Source organism: Anoplophora glabripennis, unplaced genomic scaffold (genome assembly GCF_000390285.2).
Source record: "Anoplophora glabripennis isolate ALB-LARVAE unplaced genomic scaffold, Agla_2.0 scaffold90, whole genome shotgun sequence".
NCBI classification, from domain to species: domain Eukaryota; kingdom Metazoa; phylum Arthropoda; class Insecta; order Coleoptera; family Cerambycidae; genus Anoplophora; species Anoplophora glabripennis.
The window spans coordinates 97197-120579 of NW_019416260.1; the positions used below are offsets into that span (position 1 = coordinate 97197).

The 23383-nt window shown below is 33.1% G+C and overlaps 1 protein-coding gene across 1 annotated transcript; it reads left to right on the top strand.

The window, feature by feature from the left end:
- Positions 1-489: 489 nt before the first annotated feature.
- On the top strand, positions 490-11678 carry LOC108917984 (sodium-dependent nutrient amino acid transporter 1-like). The gene is made up of 12 exons (XM_018724816.1): positions 490-604; positions 664-744; positions 6047-6341; positions 6545-6779; positions 6834-7104; positions 8581-8684; positions 9736-9925; positions 10202-10378; positions 10465-10564; positions 10620-10796; positions 10903-11000; positions 11079-11678. The coding sequence occupies exons 1-12, from the start codon at positions 599-601 to the stop codon at positions 11232-11234; spliced, it is 1890 nt and encodes a 629-aa protein (XP_018580332.1). The 5' UTR covers positions 490-598; the 3' UTR covers positions 11235-11678.
- Positions 11679-23383: the final 11705 nt, after the last annotated feature.

Sequence of the window (23383 nt, forward strand, 5' to 3'; positions counted from 1 at the left end):
CTCGAAAACTGTCCAAATTAGAAAGTTCTAACACGAGTACATTATTTTTAGAAAATAAAATTATACATTGGAAAATGAAGCCCGAATCGTAAAAAACCTAACCTTAAAAAAATTAGAACGTAATATGTGATAGGAATGTAGCATAACTAGCGCCCTCTATGAAATATCCAAAAAATAACTAGACCAGAGTATTTGGCGTCCTTAAAAACAACGGAATACCAAATTCAATAAAAATATTGCTTACCGTTTGGAAATTACCGCAAAAAATGTATTTCAAAAGTTTTATTTTATTTTAATTTACATGGTTCATAAGACAAAAAAAATCTTATTTTTTGTCGTACTATCACCCCCTGTATTTACGGGAGGTCTTCCTGAGACAGCCTGTATATTATCCAGTTGCCCATTGTAAGTCCGGACCTGGCGAGCCGGCAAAATACGATGTTTATCAGGTAATTGCAGTGATTCTCACAGAAAGAAAAGGTATTTCAGTACAACAAACATCTCATAAACCCGCCTAATCTCCAATAGTGAAAACAATAGTGATCCAGTTAAAACTGCAGTTATTCTCCACATTTTTTAATGCCCTTTATTTCCGACGATGTCCGTAAGTTGCTCTCTTTAAATTGCCAAGCCGGTGAGGTGAACCTGTGGCTGTTTTTGCAGGAAAATCCGGGATTCCTGAAGGAAGACATGGAACTGCACAAGCAGGAAAATGGGAAGGAGACTAAGGATGAGAATCTTGTAGTAAGTAATGGATCCGGTTCCTTTTTACGTTCCAGTGCATAAAAGTGGAGTCGTCTCGTAAAAAAGCTACAACCGCCTTGGTGTACTTCATAATACCCTCGGCGGGAATGTTAAGGGAAGGCGTATAAAATGAAAGTAGATTACGGAGTAGTTAGTAAAAATTTCCCGGCTCTAGTCTTGTTGTTAATGATTCGTTTGACTTTCAAAGTTCAACAGAGTGAGGTGCTATTGCTTTTCACAATACGAGATAAGAACAACGTCGATTTAAAGAGGTATAGCCGAATAAAACCGAATTTTATAGAATTTAAAGGAAAATCTCATCAGTTATTTAATTTTATAAAGTATAAACTAGTCACAATTATTAAAGGATTTTACATCGTAAATTTTCAAAAGGCTGCAAAGTGAAAAATCCTAAGACATCCAGCGGAAAAGAAATTCAAAATATTTGCCTCCCTTTCGAAAGGTTCAAGGCTTTAATAAGTTTTGTTGGAAATCCCACCTGTCAGCTTTTTTGGCCTTGATTCCTTCTCTTTAATTTAATCTATTCAAGAGATTTATACGACGATTTGTCGCTTTGGAGGACGATCCTAAGGAAAAATGACCTTTTTGGCTCTGATAATTAATTACCCGATAATTAATGATCGCACAGAAAATCTAAGCATGTGTCTTGAAAGCATTTAAATATCCTCTATAAAAAATCTGCTTGCTGTTTTTTGATACAAGAAACTTGATTCAAAAACGTAAAAAATTGCGTATTTATGGATTTTTATTAAACTTGGAATAACACAGCAACACAAAAAAAAGTTGTCTACTTTTCATGCGACATGTTATCTGTAGTATTTTTGCCTACTGATCACGAATTCGGTGTCAGAATTGAGCTATCACATCACAAGAATTTCCTAACCTCAAAAAACAAGTAAAAAATACCAAAAATTCACGAGAAAGTGCTAGGAAAAATACAAAAAAAAATTTTCTATGTTCAAATGTTCACTTATGTGGTTAAGACAGCACCGAACGTGAATCCGTGGTCAGAATTGATGGTTCTGTTTCTAACCTCAAAAAACGTGTCAACTAAAGTCAAACATCACGAATTTTCAAGAAATAACAGATTCGCGCCAAATTTGGTATATGGGGATTTTCGGGGTCGCTGATCACGGATCCGAAATCAAATTTGCAAAATTCAAGATGGCGGATCCAAGATGGCCGACCAAATTTTCAAAAGATGGCACATTCGCGCCAAATTTGGTATACGGGGGTTTTCGGGGTCACTGATCGCGAGTCCGAGATCAGATTTACAAAATTCGTTTTTAAAAATTTAATCAATTAGGTACCTAAGTACTTTATTACTTGAGATTAGGCAGAAAACCCGTGAATAGATCTTTGACAGAAAAAATAAAAAGATATAGCCGAAAAAATAAGGTTAAAATATGATTGATACTCAGGTTATCAAGTAAACAGAAATATTATAAAATGAATTTCGAATTCGTAATCAGCGACCCCGAAAACCCCCGTAAACCAAATTTGCCGCGAATCTGTTATTTTTTTGAAAATTTGGTCGACCATCTTCGATCCGCCATCTTGAATTTTGCAAAATTGACCTCGGATCTGTGATCAGCGACCCCGAGAATCCCCGTATACCAAATTTGGCGCGAATCTATTATTTTTTAAAAATTGAATTTTTGCTATTTTTGACCTGATTTTTGAGGTTAGGAAATCCCTGCGATGTGATAGCTCAATTCTGACACCGGATTCGTGATCAGGAGGCAAAAATACAACGGATAACATATGTCGCATGAAAAGGACAGACAACTTTTTTTGTGTGTGGTTGTGTAATGGATATACTAAGGGTTTTTAAGTTTTTTTTTTTAATTTAAAGTATCCCAAAGTAACCGTCAAGAGTTGAAACAGCTGTGAATTTTCTTTCTTGTGATACAAATGATTGAAACTGTCACTTTTGTTAAACGTCTGTTAAAGGATAAAGTTTGTATCCTTTCATTCTTTTGAATTGAATGATTTTTTTCTCAAAAATCCAAATCATTTTTTTATCAGAAATGTCAAATATTGTAGAGGAAGAAAAAATAAAACAAAAATTCAGAAACAAAAGTTTTCCGAAATTTATTTTTACAATATTTGAATATTAAAAAATATATTAATAAATAATAAAAATTAATAAAATAATATTGCAAATATTTAAAAAAAAAATTTCGAAAACTTGATTTTTTTTTGCAAATCATTAGAAATTTAGGATTATTATTTTTTTCTTTTAATTTTTGTGACTACTGCATATTACTAAGCTCCCTTTACTCAATTTGTACTCAAATATAAAAAAAAACAAATTCGAAAACTTTTTTTTTTTTTGAAAATCTTTAAAAATTTGGGATTATTATTTTTTCCTTTAATGTTTGTGACTAGTGTACATTACTAACGCCTTCTTTACTCAATTTGTTGTAACGTTCACTTTAAACTTAAGCCAATTAAGTAGATAAAATCTATTCCACTATTCCTTTATATCGTACCTATCTCAAAAACATATATTTATTACTAAATTAGTTTCTCTATTTGGCTCATCTTATCACGGACATGGCAAACAAACATAATTGTTATCATAACAGATTTTATTGGTTATTTGAGCGAATTTATAATTTTTCACGTATTATCCAACCTGGTTTATAACAAGCAGAAAAATTATTCACCACATCTGGTGAACGAAGAAGCAATTATTTCATTACGTGTTTGAACAATAGCATATGTTATAGTAACGATTAAATAACTATAAATCTTCTAAACAAGTGGTAAACACAGTAATTATACCCACCTACTAATATATCGGGTGTCTCAAAAAACCCGAACAATTCGTTAACTCTACAGGATGAAATCCTATTAAAAAATAACAAACAAATTAAAACATTCCTCATTAGTATAATTCAAACAATCCCCAGGCATTTTTATTTAAATTTTCGGCACAAACTATTCAGACGCAACAAAATTTGACAACTAACTTGACAAATGTCATGTTATTTCAATTGTTTTTGAAGTGTTTCTGGTCATGGCCAATTTGACAACAGGTCTGATACGAAAAAAACTGTCCAAAATATTGAAAATTACAAATATCTCTAAAAGTAGTAACAGCAGAGTAAAAAAATATAGGGTGTTCCATTTAAGTTAACAAAGTTATAGCTGTTTGAAGTTATCAAAATGTAAGAGCAAAAATGAAACACCTAGTATTAAATGTTTTAATTTATTGGTATACCATAATTTAGTGTTACTTATGCCCTTTACAGGTACCAAAAATCCGCTTGATATTGTGCTCTTGAAAAGAGTTATTAGCATCCCTGTGAACCCTTGCATCTGTCAAATTTTTTCTTTAAAAATTAATATCTCAAAATCTATAACTCCTAGGTATAGGAAATATTTAATAAAGTGACCCTCAAATTTAACGTAGAATACGAAAATGCAATAATAGGATATCTCATTTAAAATAACGAAGTTGGTGTCGACTTCAGTATTGACTCGTTTTGATTTTAGTCTCATTAACATACACCCAAGGTCGTAACATTATTTCACGCAAAATCAGAGTAATGTGAAATTTATGAAACGGCGACGATTGCTAATTAGAAAATAATCACGATATTTCTCCATCTCAAAGGACAAATCGATTTCTCGACTGCGATATACTGTTAGAAAAACAATTGCCGTCAACAAGGGGAATTGAAATTTATTTCCTCCAGTGTGCTTATAATAATTTTTTTATTTTCTTTTTATGTAGCAAATACTGAATTTTCTTTTAGAAGAACTTGAAGGTCATTTATTTCGACAACAAAATAAAGGCAAAGGGAATATGTTAACTGCTTCTTTAGATCTGCTTCATATCGTACAATAATTATCTTCTTTGTATACTTATAAGTATCTCCCGTCATATCCATGTGCGTTGTCAAATCAAACAAACAGTAGTACTAAAGTCTATTTTTTAATGTTTTCTTACAGAATCATCGTGATGGGAAGGTTTTTTTGCTTCATTTACTACTTAGATTATGTAACATTATAATCGCATATCAAGTGATATTTTTATCAGGAACATAAGTATTATCTTCATTAAGCAATTTGAAACAACCGCCAAAAACACCTCCTTAGTGGTAAATATTTTTTACTATGGACTTCTCCAAAACGGATAATCTTTTATAAACAACATTATCTGTAATAACGTGTCATTAATATATTGCCCCAACATAAACTTTGACAGTGTAATACATGTATAGACAACATGATTTCATTTTTGAACTTATACCTATAAGCCTATATTACAGATAATGCTAGTCTCTTATTTCCTATATGAAAAAAAAAAAAAAACGATAAATAGTGTATAAATCGTACTGACAACATTGTAAATAATTTGTTTTTGTTTAGGTTGTTCAAAATGTATTCCTTTGTAAATAAGGATTATCCCCATCTCGATGTAGTTTCAGTTTTTTGCGAAAACTTCTGTTATGTGCCAATGATTTTATTTCAAATATTAAAATATCATGTTACATGTAGACTGTAGACATAACCCGTTGACCAAAAACCATATTTAAGAGAAAAAAAAACAAGAGGAGGAAAAAAAGTGAAATGTAAGATCAACAGTACAACAGCTTAAAAGTGAAGCAAACAATGAGAAAAATGTAGAACAAATAGTGCAAACAACAAAACAAAAAATTAAAAAGCATGTAAGAAAAATATGCACCAGTATAAATAATAAATATAAAATAAACTTATAAAATACAATATATATAAATTTAAGAGTAGAACGAGAGTAGAAGAGAGATAAGACTGTTTAACTCGAAACGGTTGTAAAATATATTCCGTGGTGTTCCTCTAACAGAATAGAAACCGTGAAATTTAAGATTTAAAAAATCTCCTCTGAACCTTTTCAAGTGCAGAAATTGCAAATTTTCGCAGTCGCACAAACCGTCAGTTCTGCAATATAACTTCACATCAGCGTACAGAAGCGAGCGAACATTAAGGTCATTAACAATGTCATTAATAAAAATTATGAATAGAAGCGGACCTAGTATTGAACCCTGGGGAACGCCGGAAGTCTGAGAAAAGGTGTACGATTTAAAACCACGATACTGAACAAACTGATAGCGATCAGTTAGATAAGATTGAAACAGTCGGGGCAAATCATCGCAAAACCCAAAGTTGTTAAGTGTTAAAATGCAGCAAATGTATTCACAATATCTTGAGGATCCTCTATCTATACTTTCGTTCCGCTTAGAATTAACATGCATGCTAGTTATGAGACTATATCCACTTCATCTTTTAGGTAACACCTCCCATAGAATTCGCCAGCGGACCAGATGACCAAATTGAAAACAGGGCCACGTGGGGCAACAGCATAGAATTCCTCATGTCCTGCATAGCCATGAACGTTGGTCTGGGTAACATCTGGCGTTTTCCCTTCGTGGCCTATGAAAATGGAGGAGGAGCCTTCCTGATCCCTTACCTCATCGTCCTTATATTCCTGGGTAGGCCTATGTACTACCTGGAGATGTGCCTGGGTCAATTCTGCAGTCGTGGCAACGTTAAGATGTTTGAAAGTTTGGCACCGGCACTAAAAGGTAACACAGATAAACGTTTTTGATATCATATGCTTAAGTAGCATGGTATGGTGCTTAGATTTGTTGTAATTCTGGTAGAGGTCAAGATAAGTATAAATACTGTGTCAGAAGAGTCAAAATTTCTTAAACACCCTAACAGTTTTGCGAGGAACTTCCCCTACCCAGTTTGTATAAACAGATAACCCTCTATCTCCCCGCTTTAGGTGTTGGTTATGGGCAGCTCATAGGTACGGTCTGCGTAGCAACGTACTACTGCTCCTTGATGGCCTTGACGTTGTTCTATGTCGTGCATTCTTTCACGAACTACTTACCCTGGTCAGAATGCGACCCCGCTTGGGACAATCACAGTCTACTCCAAAATTTAACTTGTATCGCCTCCAAATCGGAAGGAGGGAGCAATTTCAATGGAACCATCAGCTCGGCAGAGCTTTGGTTCAGGTAAATTGACATGGTACGTATTACTTAACGTTACATCTACCATTTGTTTTGCAGGATCGAAGTTTTGAAGGAAGAATCTGATCTAAGTAATGGTATTGGGATTCCAGATTGGCGCCTTACTATATGTCTGTTCGTGGCGTGGTTGCTAACCTTCGCTGTGTGCGCAAAAGGAGTTCAAACCTCGGGTAAAGCTTCCTATTTCTTGGCCATATTCCCTTATGTAATCCTAGGTGCCCTGCTTATAAGAGCTGTTACTTTGGCAGGATCAGGAACTGGTATTTTGTATTTTATCCAACCTCAGTGGGAGAAGCTTTTGAGCGCAAAAGTAAGTATTGAACGATGGAACGCGTAAGTTAATATGCTTTATTTTATGATCCTGGTGCGATAATTTGATATATCTATGCAGAAATTTTTTAAATCTTGAGAGAACCCATCAGCTTCAACACCAACGGTATTTAAAAATAAAAAAACCAAAAATTTCGTGATTGAGGTTGATTAAACAATGAAAAAAATCATGTAGCTTCACAATCCTTATCAACCTTATACCTGAACGCAAAAACATAAACTCGAATTCATCAAACCTAACCTCAAATTAATACACTTACCCTTTTCTAAATCTATGGGTATAATTACTTGAAAAATATATTTTTGAGCTTATATTTCCTAACTCTAAAGCCATAAACCTACACCCATAAAAACCTAACCTCAAACCCTTCAAAACCTAACCCCAAACCCTCAAAACCCAACTTCAAATTCTAAAAACTTGAGCTAGAAATTCATAGAATGTATATGTTTCATGCCAAAAAAATAAAAGTCCTTGAAAATTATTTTTAACCTAACCTCTATTCTTAAATATCTAACCTCAAATTCAAGAAATCTGAGCTGGAAAGTCAAACGAAGGATATTTTCCAAACCAAAGAATGTAACACATAATATTTTGTATTTCTGATGCTTCAAATCTATGCTATGTCGATAAAAACCTAACCTCAAACCCTTGAAACTTATTCTCAGATCCACAAAAAATAAGTGGATATTTAGATAGAAAGAATTTTACATGAGTAAAGATCACTTCACGATGATTACTGTCGCTCTTATATTTCAAATAGCAAATTGGTAACTGAAGAATTTGTAACTAAAACTAGTAACTGAAGAGTTTTCAAGGAGTTACATTCTTTGGTTTGGAAAATATCCTTCGTTTGGCTTTCTAGCTCAGATTTCTTGGATTTGAGGTTAGATATTTAAGAATAGAGGTTAGGGGCTTCAAAAATAAAAAAAATAAGTTCCAGAAAATAGTTTTCAAGGGCTTTTATTCTTTGGTGTAGAACATATACATTCTATGAACTTCCAGCTCAAGTTTTTAGAATTTGAAGTTGGGTTTTGAGGGTTTGGTGTTAGGTTTCGAAGGGTTTGAGGTTAGTTTTTATGGGTGTAAGTTTATGGCTTTAATGTTGAAAAATATAGTTTTCTAGTAATTATACCCATAGATTTAGTCAGTGCATTACTTTGAGGTTAGGTTTGATGAATTTGAGGTTATGTTTTTGGGTTCAGGTTTAAGGCTGAAAAGTATTGTGAAACTACAGGAACCTCAGATACGAAATTTTTTATTCTTTTAATTTTAAGTATCAAATTATTATCTTTGGTGTTGAGACTGATGGGTTCCCACTCGATTAAAAAAAAATCCTATATAGATATATCAAATTATCGGATCACAAAATTAAGCATATTTGAAGAAGAATAATAAAGAAATTGCCACTGTACGACAGTTCGTGTGTCCAATTTTTATAATGCTCTTGTTTCCTAGGTATGGTATAACGCGGTAACGCAGTGCTTTTTTTCTTTGAACATCGGATTTGGATCAGTTACAATGTACGCCTCGTATAACAGTTTTAGGCACAATGTCTACAGGTAACTTTTTTTTAATAATTTTTAGCCTCCTAGATTTTTCTAGGATTAAGTTACAAAAAGTTGTATAACTATCATTTATCTGAATTTATTTTCGCCATATATCAGTCAATTAGCGTATTCGTAATTCATTATTACCTTTACCCCCACATGACTAGTAGAATGCAAACAATTCAAAAAAGATAGATTAGTATTGTTAATCCTGCGATAAATCTTTAATATTTTTCAGTACTAAGTAAATTGTAGATAGATTACTTATAGGTATCAGGAGGAGTGATGGAGCATTCTCCAATTTTATGCGGCCTATTCATGTACTTTTAATTACTTTTATGGCAATATTAATATTTTCCAAGTTAATTTATTTAATATTGCTTGAATATTTCAAAATAGTTTTATACGCGATGATTTTAACAAGTCATTGGAGTTTGGGGAAGCGAAATATCGATGACTCCGAAGTTAAAGGTCAACTACTCTGAAAGGTCGATGATTTTGGCTAAGGACAGCGACCTAATTCATAAAAAATTAAAATTATTGCTTCTCTTTCAAAAAGGTCCAGAACTTCAATAATATTTTTTTGGCAGTCCCACTAGCTTATTCAATTTTCGTGATTGAAAACAGTATTGCATTGTCGAAATCAAGAGAGTTGCATGAACAAAATTTGGACAGGACATAGCCAATACAATGCGAAACATCGCTTTAATGTTAAAAATGCTATCACCGCCGTTCTTGGTGGTGAAAATTCGAATAAAATGTAAAGACGATTTTTTTAAATTTATAATGCTGCACAATCGTCAAAAAAATTGTATCCTTTTTTTGTCAGCGATTTTCACTTTGTTCCCAAATGCCAATTTAAAAATCAATTGCAAAAAGTTGTATATCCCCAATCAATCGCTGTTCTGGATTTTTTTATACTGAATGCCATGAACAGCATATAATAAACGACTCTGTTTACAGTCGCGTGTCTCCACTAATCACACACTCTGTATATGACATGGCTTACAAAGTGTTTGTTGGAAACTTATATTAATAATAAATCCTCATTTTTTGCAATTAGAGATGCCATGGTGGTGACCACTTTAGACACATGCACATCATTATTGGCGGGATTCATCATATTCGGAATTTTGGGTAACTTGGCCTATAAAATGGACGTTGACGTCAGCCAGGTGGTGAAGTCTGGTGGTACCGGATTGGCATTTATATCGTACCCGGAGGCGATCGCCAGATTTGAAGCCGTACCATGGGTAATATGAATAATCACCTTACTTACTACTTTCTAGATACAGAGACTGTTTTTATTAAACTATCTATAACGTAGTTACGTTCTAAAATTATTTAAAATATCCCCTTTAACACAGTTGCAAGAGTCACTATTAACGTTTCGTCTTAATTGCATGAGAAATGTATAAATCGAATTAAAATCTATTCAAATTTGGTCAGCTATTGGGAGTTGCCAATAGCACTCACTCAATGTTCAATTAATTCTTATACATTTTGTGACTACTATGATTTTGTTGCAGCTCTTCGCGTTACTATTTTTCTTCATGCTCTTTGTACTAGGCGTGGGCAGCTTGGTGGCAATGAAAGGATGCGCTTTTACCGTAGTTATGGATTCCTTTCCTCATTTAAGGATATGGCACGTCTCTCTAGCAACAGCGATCGCAGGGTTTCTGATTGGACTTGTCTACATAACACCGGTAAGTCACAGATAACTACAAAGCTGGATGTTCATTTACTGCTGTATTTTAAGTTTGTGATAAAACACTACTGATCATTTTTCTAGGGAGGGCAATGGATCTTCACAATGGTAGACTTCTTCGGGGGAACCTTCATCTTCTTCGTTTTGACGATCGTTGAAATAGTGTCAATAATGTGGTGGTACGGTAAGATCAAGTGTTTTAAGTGTTTTTGAAATCGTTTCACAGCGTCGTGTTCCAGGACTGGAAGAAATTTGTTTGGACATAGAGTATATGCTGAAGAGGAAACCAGGGATCTACTGGAGAATATGCTGGTGCATCGTCATTCCAATGGCTTTACTAGTGGTATTCGTTTACTTTGTGGTGACTCTAGAAGAACTGACTTATGAAGGACAGTCGTATCCTTCATACATAATCGGTAAGTCATCCTCAAATACTCAAAGCAACCAAAATGTTCTTGTTTACAACTGAAGCAAACCAAAGACCGTCTTGAGGAAATCGTGTAACAAAGTGCTTTTTTTCAGTTTGGGGGTGGGTCTTATTGGGCGTAGGAGTCATACAACCACTAGTATGGTTCCTGGTTGAGGTACTGAAGCGGCGGGAGGCAGAAGGTTGCAATCAGGTATGATACTACGAGAAAATATGTTGGTTTTAGTGATATTCAACGCGACTATTTCATTCTACTTGTTTCGATTTTTAGGCTGTCAAGTCTCTGTTCTTGCACGACAGCTGGGGACCTAAAGACCTGAAGAAAAACAAGAAGTGGCAGGAGTTCAAGGCAAAGGAAAAGCATGCTAGAAAATTGAAGAACAGAAGTTGGATTGTTGATAAGCTCTGTATACTTATAGGGAGATAGGGCGTAGTAGCTAAATTGTTAATTTTAGAAAAGTTAGAGTTTACGAAGTGTTGTGATTTTGTTAGTATTATTGTTAAAATAAATGAAAAGTGAAAAGCGAATACGAGTGAGTCTCAGATTGGTGTGAAGATTTGTGAGAAATGATTTTGTTGGAGTTATTTTTGGTTACAAAATATAAATCTTACAATTATTTATTCCTAGTAAAACAAAATATGATTTAGCTAATTTTTTATTTATCTCATTTAATACAAAAATCCTGTGCTATCAAATCATTACACTATTTATACTACTATTTACCAGAAACTTATAATTAAAATTATCTTTTTATTGCAGTAGAGACTTCCAAGAAAAGCTAGTGTTTATTTTTCTCTTTTTTCCTGTTCGATTTTACAATTATATTCTCACCTTTGTGTTATTTTTTATATTTTTGCGGTACACCCTAGAACGGAGAACAATAAAATCTATAACATGTTTCAAATTTTTGCTCGTTAGGCGTAGTTTATTGCACCAATTCCCACTATAAATACCTTCCCAATCTCTCTCGGTATTACCAACACGAAAATAGCGCTTCTTATCAGACTTATCGCTCAATATTGCCAATAAACCTACGCCTAGCGCTTGCGATGAACTAAAAAAATAATCAGCGACAACAAAAGAATCTTTTTCGTGGCAATAACTGGTTCAGATTCGTTGATAATAGGTTACTAGCGTACCTTTTGTAATTTACAACGTTATATAAACGGTCCAATTAAGCTGTAATTAAATATTGGTGAAGATCGGCGCAATATGGGCTGGGAGAATGACGCAAAGATTAGTCTGAGGTCAGCAGATAACGCGTCAGGGATTTTTGGTTGATTGTCGATGCAGATTTAATGATAAATGAATTTAACTGCAATGTAAGTAGTAAGTTGCGAAATAAAAAGTCGGTGCTTTAAAAGATTTATCGATTTTTGACCTTGAAGTTGGCTAGAACATGACGCGAAACATCTAGAGTATTTCTAATTATTTGCACACAAAAAAAAAGAGAATTCCAATATTTTCGATCTGTTTTTTTGTTAACCAAATTCAGGAATACACAAAACGATTATTGGGAAAAATTTTCCTTCTTTATAACAACACTGATAAAAATTGTAGAAATTTACATACACTTTTTATATATTTGCAATGGTTTAAGCAGGTAATTTTTTACGGAATATTGTTACTTTTTAAATTGTACTGTTACATTTCAAAATATATTACCTCTATCTAATTAATTAATATCAACATTATAGTGAGTCTAGCTGGTTTTGACAAAGGGTTCGCCCCACACATCTTAGCCCGAGAACAACAAGGGCAGGTCAAAGATTCCTAGCTAAGGCTAAGGAAGTGCTACGGCATAACAACCTAAAGAACTAAGTATGTATACTAGGTGACCGGATCTCATAGAGGGGGGAAAAAAAATTCGGAATCTTGTTCGTATGGACCCCACAAAATGATTCCCCTTTCCAGATATTGAGATAGTCGAAATTTGAGCTCAATTAAACGACGTTAACCCGTGCCGTTCGTTGCTCAAAGTTTGAAAAAAAAATCCAAATTTTTGGCCAAAAAGCTGACATATGGAGCCATAACTCCAGAACGGTAAATAATAGAAACACGCTTAATATCTCAAAAGAAAGCTAATGTTGTTCTTCAAAATTTACATTCTATACATAATTGTTGTTATTTTAAGTCAAACCGAGTTACAACAGCTTTTAGCCCCAAAAACGTGACCTGGTACCACTAGGAGCATACTTCGTATATTTTGTTATTAAGTGATAAATTTTGCTTTTTTTGGTATATTTTTGAGTTTAAAGTAGAAATATAATAAAAAAACAAGTAATACTGATAAGTCTAATGACATTTTTTATTTTAAAATATAAAAATCAGGTCTATAATACATACAAAACAGACATAGAAAAGATACAGACGTAGTACCTACATGAGTTGATAATTTTACATAGTTATCTAATCTATTCTAGAGCTTTTGTTAAAGTAGTTTTTGAAATGTCAGGAAATAATGCTCGGCATTTGCTTACAACTTGCAGGACATATTGCTTTTGGTCTTCATCTTTTGTCAGAAGGTCGTTAAAGTCGGTTATTAATTTATCACTACGCTCAGCCATATCATTAACTACTTTTAATGTTTTGACAATTTTTAATCCTTCTTGGAAGTCATTATTTTGAGGCCAGGTGTTTGGATGTTGTCTTAGGAAATCTGTTTTTATATTAAATCGGTCAAAGAATGTAAACGTTTCTTTGGTACCTCTTTTAATTTTTCTTTCCTAACTTTTGGATTTACAACCCTAGCGTGCTCTGATGGTTCATCTGTGCTACTAAGCAATTTATTAGCCATTAACAACTTTTCATCGTCTGTAATGGTGGAATCAAAAAACGATAATCCCACCAACTTTACATTCAAATACCACAAATGGTTCGAAAATTTGGTCAGGGCTATTTCTGCAATTTCGTTGTATCTTTACATTTTACATGTTGTTAGGTATATAGTGAACTTTGAATTATTTTAAGTTGCACTAAAAATGGGGGTTTCTGGTGCCTGTCGATGCTGCAAATTGACAAATTTGAAAATTAGTGACATACAGGACGTTGGCAGTTACCTTCTTGTTTCAATACCTGACACCAAGACGGGCATTTCAAGAAAATTGACAATAATAGAAGAAGGATTTTGCGTGAATGCTGTTGAAATATGCAGAAAATATATTTCTCTGCGCCAAATTCGCCTAATACAAGACAGATTCTTTTTAAGATACATCAATCAAAAATGTACTTCTAAGCCTGTCGAAATCAACACATTCGTACTCTCAACAGTTGCTTCATTCCTGAATATCACAACTACAGAAGCATATACATTGTATGAGACGCACTTCAACAATTTTATTGGCCAATAAAGGTGCAGATCTTACATCCATCAAACGGCATGGTGGATGGAAGAGCTCCTTTGTAGCAGAAAGTTATGTTATATTTAACAAACTTGATATTGCAAGGAAAATCCAAGGAAAATATAGCTGTTCCTTACAAGAAAAGTCATCCGTAATTTGTGCAAGTCTTCACAAACTTCGGCAGATGTTATTAGTTCAAAAAATGATGGCAACAATGCTACAAGGGTTGTTATTAACGGAAAGGAAGTTAAATGTGATAAAACAAACAACGAAATGTCTATTATTATAAATGTAAATGTAAGTAAATAAATTAAATTTGATTTATTATAGGTTTATTATTTTTTCATTATTCTACTAGTGAAAGTTACTTTATTCCACTAGTGGATAATGTATCGCTTTATACGGTTCATATGTGTGGATGAAAGTCCGATTGTAAGGTGATTGCGGATAAATAACTATTAATTTCTTGATTGTTGTTTTTTTTCTCACATTTAGGTACCTCGTAACTTGCCACTATGGAAACATATAAATATGTAAAAAAAACTTTTTTCCCTAAAAATGTTGTTACTACGTAATAGTGCTAGATTTTGATTTATTCTTAAGAATATATAGTTTTTCTGTTTCTGAGTAAAATTACACTTTAAATGTCGTAAATATCGAATTTCGTATTTCTATTTTCTGTTAATTAACGATTAATTATTGTAAAATAACATGCTTATTTTGTATACCTAAGATAATTTTAGATTACCTACTGCAGCGTCAATATTAATTAAAATTAATTAAAATACTTAATTAAAATTACGATATTGTCTGTAATTATTTATTCTATTCTATTATTTATAATTCTGGTATTATCTTGTCAAAGCAATTACCAGGACGATAAATACATAACTAGTGGTTTTACTGTGAAACTTGAACTATTTCTATAAGATTCTTGCAAAGTCATATCATTAAAAATAGTTCCGCACAGAATAAAACTGTGATGATTCCATATTATATGCGTCTCTGTAAATGTAAAAGATTACGTTAACATGTCGCCTTATCTTTGTCTATAGATAAGCAATGGATACTAAAAAGCAACATTGTTTATAACTAATCTCATATGTATTATGTTCTATAAACCCGGATTTAGATTAAAAATTAAATACTTTTCCCAAAACGAAGTGGGCCATTTGTCAAATCTAATAATCCTGTACTACTCCCCGCTAAAAAATTACCAGTCATTTGTATTTTAGTCGTAAATTATAAGTACCCGTGATGTATTACTGTCTGCTGCTAGAACTTATCTTCCATAAGACAATAAATATTGATCTGTGTCACCCTTGACATTGAAATAAAATTCGTTTCGTAAATTAGCGCTAGGTCTCTCGAAACGCCATGATGCCCCAACCGATGACGTGGCAACCAGTCGAGAAGTTGTCCAGCCATCTATTAATTTAATCTCTAGAACATTAATGAATGTAGGTATTAGGTTATTCGCATAAAACAATGTATAGGCCAAAGTTGTACAAAATTTCCTTGTGATTTCAAAACTGTACGTGGAAAAACAATTGAACGTTGCATTTTGAAGATACAAGGCAAACTGATATATTTCTCTGATAGAACAATTATTTGGATAAAGCTCTTTCTTTTGACTCTTTTGGTCATATCTTTCTTATTAATAGAGATAAATATATCAAACCTATCACTGGGATGTTAAGGAAGAGCTTATCCAAGTTTATAGGGTGTTCGTCAAACAAATATACGTAGTATAAAAGTAAAAAAGATAAGGGAAGTAGAATAGTATGCGAAAAAACCCTTACAGTAACTTGTTTTTCATGTATATCTCACGATATAACACATTTTAATACACATATCTAGATCAGATTCAAAGAAACAGCGAAACAATGACACATTTTCCATTTCAAAGTCAACGCCGACTCGTACACTGTAATTTATTTCGCTTGTTTTCAATTTCCTTTGAAAATTACTGTGATCGATCACCCTGCTAATTTATTGCTATGTAAAAATAATAAAACACGGTTCTGTCTATCTAAGACAAACACGTTTGTAAAATTTCCAACATATCTTGAACAAAACCCACAATAAATCTTTTAATCGTTTTATATCCCCATACCCACCAATTTAGATAGGTAATACATATATCTTCACAAAGAACTGACCTTAGCAACAATCATGCTGTAGCGAGGAAAAAATGGTTAATTATTTTCAAGGACGTAAGTATTCTGTACAAATATTCTTGCGACGAAAAAATAAAGCATTAATTTTACAGTGGAGCCATCTCATTAAAGAAGAGAGTGAGATGACTGTCAAAAAATGTGACGTCTGATGATTTGGGGGCACTAATCTAATATGTTGATAACCTTGACTCATATCGTTTAGGTTTATTAATCTGTTTCTTGGACCAAAAAATCACGTGTTTCCACAAATTGATAAAGAATTGTTACGCGAAATTTAGACAAACCCTGCGTCGTCCCACTTTATCAACCGATCGACTGTTTACAATGCAGTAACTAGGTCAAGTTCAGTGTGGTTATTTGCACGGCGTGGGCGTGGACATAGCCTGCTTGCTCTCGTCGGCTGTAGATTGAATTTTATTGCCAAATGCCTCATACAAATCAGAAATTAGCCGATATGGTATTAATGTACGGGGAGTGCGAATATGATTTAAATATGACTTGTTTGTACGTGACCACGTGAATCATTTGCTCCAAAGACAGAAGAAAGAATAACAAAACAGTCCAAAACGCTATTCAAAGACTGCGGAGCATCGGTAGAATCGACAGAACGTATTAAGGTCGTAGACAGAAACGGCGACGTCCTTGAAATTGCTATCTGTTTCCTTGATTTGACCATCTTTTATTCTTGAATATAAGAGGCGATGCAGACTCGGTCTATGTTTCGCGTAATAATTCTCGTTCAATTTTCTGAAATGCAAGTGGCTTAATAGAAAGTTGTTTATGTTCATGTCTCCCTTTGAATGAAATCAGTTATTTCAGTAACGCCATATATAAGGAATAAGGAATCATATCTACGTCATAGGCTGTAAGATACTTTAAGATAGTCTACCGACGAAATAAGCAATTATTACAGGCTATATAACTTTATATTTGAACAAATTTTTACAATAACTATAATTATGTTGAATTCTATATTTATCCTTCATTGAAACCAGATTGATCCGATTTCTTTGTCGTCAAACATAACGTAGATAACACTCTTCTGCATATGTCGAAACTCGCGTGATAATAGCCACAATTACAAAATAACAATTGTGGGAACAGCTCATAAAGGGGTAATATAATGATAAAGTTTATATAGATCACGGTTTTTACAAGCGACCTTTTTCTTTGTATTAATTATTTTGTAATTTTAGCTTGAAAATCAGTTCAGGATATGCAAATATCGTCCTTTCTGATAAAACGTTACATTTTTTACCGTCAAAATATTACTCAACAGGGTCGTTTTCATGAAACTGAAATTATACACAAGGTGAGTCTGTGCGTTCCTCTAAAGGGGTGATGGAGAACGTGAAAATAGAAAAATTTCATCGAGAAACATTAGTCCAAACTCTCACATTTTCGGCATACGAAAATTGTCAAATTAAAAACACAGAAAATTTTGAAACCGGTCCTGTTGTGTAGAATGCACGTACCAATTTCAACGACATCGCGTCGCTACGTTGTTTGCCATTCGAAACTTTTACTCTCTAGTGGGTTCATATCGGGACTTTGCGTTGGCCAATGCACAGGTCCATTGTGTAAGATCTAGATTTATGAGGAAAACACATCTGTAAAGAGTTACAAACATTAGAAAAACATACAGAGGGGTACCATCGTGCATGAAAACATGTTTGTGTATAAAACGGAACGTTATCTAGTAAAACAAGACGCGTATTTATTACTTCGTAACTCACGTCTCACAGTAATATTAGAAACGTTCGTTTCACGTGCGATATTGCGGGTACTGCGGCTCAGGTTTTCCTCGACAAGGTTAATTGATTTTGGCCTCCTTACACTGAGTTCATTCTATCGATGTCTCGCAGTCTTTGAACAACCTTTTGCGCTGTTTAGAGAATCGGTTGTTGTTTCTCGGTTAGTTTCAAGTACAAACGACAATCTAAGTTCCGCGCAATAATTCTTAATTTCCTGACACTTTAGACTACAGTTTGAAGCGTAATAAACTTTTTAATTAACAATATCGTGAGTTATAACTACTCTGCGGGCTACAGCTTTGCCACTAGGCATTAAATAACATAAAAAATTAATATACGACTTACTTTATAGGTTATATATTACCCACACTCAGAAGATATCGGTAGATAAACATACAAATAGCTAAATCTTCCGTATCTGAAGAATAACGGCATTCATTATTTTCATAGTACAATATTTTTAACGAACAAATTGTGCACTTTGCTCACACCGAATTTTATTCTCTAAATCCTCCATCTACGCACATATTTTAACGATTTAAAATTCTTGGGCCAAATTGAGTAATAAATTCATATCGGTGACCGTCTAGATTTATGTTCGAATAAAGATAGGGTCCAATTCCTTGAAGACTTCAAGATTTATTGCTAACTCAGTATGACAGAGAAAGAAATCGATGACAATTTATCAGAATTTTTATATATGGATATTATTTTTAGAATCCTGACCTTTAGTGATCTTTATTGGTTCACCTGGGGATTTCAAGAAACCATAGTTATTAGCATGCAATAATATGTGTAAAATAAAAGAAGTAAAGCAGGTAAAAAAACCGAAGAAAAGAATGTCGTGTATATTTAAATTATGGTGGTGCAATAATATTTACTGCGTTTGAATTTTATTTACTAGCATTTGTTTTATGTTAGGTAAGTAACTTAGGTACTTAGGAAGTACCTCAGGGCTCAGTGCTTGGCCCGTTATTATCCAATACGCTCATCAATGACATTTGTGATCTTTTACCTAATATTCTCTTATATACAGATGACTTCAAGCTGTTTATCTCTGTTACATCTGTTGATAAATGTATTTTACTTGAAATAGATCTGTCAAGAGTAAATGGATGGTGTCAAAATAATAACCACTGCGAATGAACACAAAATGTTGTATTGTGACATACACAAGACAAATTAAGCCTATTGTTTACGAGTATAATATAGGAAATTTAAAGATTTGGGTCTAATTTTTTATACGAAATTAACTTTTACTCTTGACATGAATTATATTCTATCTAATGCTAATATAAAACTCTTAGTTCTATTATAAGAAATGCGGAGCACCTAAGAGAAGTTTCCGCAGTCTCCTTTTTGTATAATGTGTAATTTTCCACAATATTTATTGGTGAAATTTCCTCAACTTTTGAAATATTTGGCGGTCGACTGCAAAATAACGTAGTAACCTCAAACCGAGTAGTTAATCAAGTCCGTCCTTTTACGAATAAAAAAACCTATCACCTTTCATATAAGCATCAGGTGATGTCGATGCAATCGCGTCTTCCGACAAGACCGAATGCTTGACATATTGATCTGCTTTCGGCAAGTACTTTTTATGTCGGGATGCCTTTAATTTTCTTCTTTACGGCAAAAGCATTACCCCTGTAATTAAAGTAATTATTTTCTTGCCGGCCATTATACTTTCCCGTCGCATTCGGTTCAGTACACTGTAAAAAATCCGAATAAAGCCCGCTCGCATAACTCTTTATACATACGGACATAACAGCGTAGAGTAATGGGATCTGATCGCTGTAATAGGATGAAAAATGTATAATTGTAAACACATTTGGATTTTTTAATGCTGCACTATATACAGGGTGGGCTCTTGAAAACGAAACAGAGCGAATAATTGCCAGGAAAATTATTTTTCCAAAAAATGCCGAGATCGAAGGGGGGCATCTTTTTACATAAATTTCGTGTTATAGTATTTCCGATCTTAATTGAAGAATCAAGAGGTTGGGAGTATGTACCAGGTTCAGTCGCTGACGCAGCAACTCGGTATTGAAATATTTGAAAAACTTGTTCTCACATTTATTTAGCCACACCCATATACAGGTCCAGTTGCCCAGTTGAAGAATGAGCTCTTAATCCTGTACACAACTGTGTTTTATTTTTTGAATTTGAAAAATTAGTTTCGGAGATGAAGGTTAATAAAAAACCCTACTTTTTACAAATTTATTTGCAAATTACTACATGTCTCCATACAGTAATATAAGTTTTCTAAAAAGCATTCACACACGTATATGGAGTAACTTGACAGCATTCGTTGACAATGCGTTGGCGTAGATCTTGGAGTGAAATAAATTGTGGGCTTTTAGTGCCCCACAAGAAAAAGTCCAAAGGAGACAAATCCGGCGATCGTGCAGGTCATTCTATGACGCATCCCTGTTCTACCAATCCACTGATTCGCAAACCTATGATCAAGATACTGCCGAACAGGCAGGTGTAGTATGGAGGAGCTCCATCTTGTTGGAATGTCAACTAAGGTCTTCAAGATAATTCTCATTATTCTCAATAATGTTTGTCAAGGCTGGATCAACGTTGTTGTCCAACAAATCCATACACACTCCGTGAGCTTACTTGGTAGGATTTAATTTTTCTGGATGTTGTGTATGACTTTCATAAAATGTCCGTGGGTTAGTATCGGACCAATAACGACAATTATGACTATTTAATTTGTGTGAAAAGATGTCTCCCTTCGATCAAAGATCGACAATTCGGCGTTTTTCGAAAAAATAATTTTCCTGAGATTTATTTCCTTTGTTTCGTGATATCTATGTATATTTCTGTATGAGTTTATGTCACTGAATTTGTTTGCAATGTATTGCGGTTTGGATTTACCACATAAATTTGAGTTAAGTTAAGCGTAACTAACAATGGTTTATTAAAAAAAAACTACGCATTTGAAACTGAATAAAATCGTTTTGAATTATTAATCAGGAACTCGGTAATTAATGGTAGACAGAATTATCTCCCAAGGAAATAGTTAAAATACCTTTATTCCTTAATAAATCCCTATATCTCTTTGATGTTTTTTACTGTTTATTTTATTATTAGTTCTCGTATTTTTACTATATTGTAAAAGCATTAAATTAAATAAATAACAAAAATAAATTCAAAAAATGTTTTCTTAAAAACCTTACTATGAAATCAAATGATGTTGATTACACTGGCCCACAAAAAAAATTGTGTATGATACCGTTTGTATTTTGACCCGCTGAAGACGATAGAGCCATCAGAAATGCTCAAAACCTCAAAAAATAGCTGAAAATCGGTGGAAACCTCATTTTTTGTGAATATAGTTAAAAGAATAGGGTAAAAATAATAGTTAAAAGTTGTTTATTTGTTGAACTAGGCAGTACAAGATTTAATGACGAGGCGCAGCCGAGCAGCCAAGGCACTTAGATACGCAGTAATCGCTATATTGTTTCTATTTAAATCCATAAAAATAACTGTTTAGTATTCGAGATGGAAGAATTCACATTAACTCCGCCAGAAATGATTGAATCAGCGAAGCAAATAGAGTGTAATTTATTACCAGAAAAATCGAAGAAGATATATCAGCAAACATATAACAAATTTATTGATTAGAGGGCTGAGAATAACATCTTTTTCAGAAAATGTACTATTGGTATATTTTTCTGAATTAAGTAAAAGTATGAAATCTTTTTCATTATGGTCAATATATGCGATGCTCAGAACTACTTTGAATGTCTACAACAATATCGACATTGGAAAGTATCTAAAATTAAAAGTATTTTTGAAATGGCAAACGGATGGATATCGTGCTAAATAGTCACGTGTTTTAGAAAATGAATAAATTAAAACATTTCTAATGATATGTATTTAAGTACAAAGGATATTATAAACAAAATATTTTTGTAAACGAAGAATACTGACCATTATTAGGTGGCAAAATTTTTGACATATCTGATGGAGTGTGTCGATGTGATGGATTTCTTCAAATAAAAATTGGAGATATTGAAGATATGGGAAATAGATTGCTGATCACTCTGCCAACTGCAAAAACGAAGAAAAAATGATGCTTTATTGTAAGCGAATATTTAGACGCATATCAGAAATACAGTACCGCAAGACGTACACAAAAAGATAGATACTTTAATTTCAAAATCTTAACTATTTTAACAAAAACTGCAGATTTCCATTGATTTTTAGCTATTTTTTGAGGTTAGGGAAAAATCTTAACGTGATGGAGCATTTCGGATGGCGTCATTGTCTTCAGTGGGTCAAAATAGAGGGTGGTATCCCATACTCTGTAAAAAATATGATTTTCTTTTGTGGGACTCTTTACTAAAGAACATTTGACTTCACTTGACAAGACTTTTACCAAAAAATTGTTTGAATTCATTGAAATTAGTTTAGTAGCTCTAAAATAAATTAAAAACTTCTTTGCATGTATAATCCTTTAGAGAGTAGTAAGATTTCGACAAAGTATAAATTACAAAAATGTGCGAAATATTATTATGAAACCAAACTGAATTATGAAGGAACTTATTTATGTATTTTACTGTATTTGGCAATACGTGTCATCCTATACACTAGTCGACATTTCAATGGAATAACAGCCTCAGTTATTTTGGAAAGGATGCAACTCGGGTACAACTTAAAGATATTGGTGACATGCAAATTTTTTAACTCTGCGGATTCACCTTGACTTTTTACCTTTATTTACGAGTAGGTCACATTGAAATTTGAATCAGACTATGAGACAAAGGAATTTATAACACATCGGGCGTTGAGCTACAGGGGGATTTTCAATTTTGGCCAATTTCTTATATGTCCCTATTATAACTTTTTAGTTTGTAAATTTTTTAAATTTTTATAAAGAGGTTTCTTACACAGTTTTTTACATAAAATCCAGTGGTGTAGATTTAAGTTTTAATCCAAACTTATATCTTTCTTTTAGAGGTATCCCTTATATTTTTCAATTTTTGAAACCTGCATAAAATTTCCCTTCCATTATACGGATGGTATTTGCCATAAAAACTTTAATACATTAAACTAAACAATGAAAATAATTTATTCATAATTCAATAATTGTTTTATATAATTTTAACGTCTGATTCGAATTTACCGCGAAATATAAATAGTAGGAAATGTTTGCTATGAAGAAAACCACAATTAAATCAATACAACGTAACGTAATTTTAATATTTACAAAATAAATACCTATATATGTATTAACAAAAAATGTTTTACAAGCGAATACCAGTTGTGCTCCATTCTATAGACAA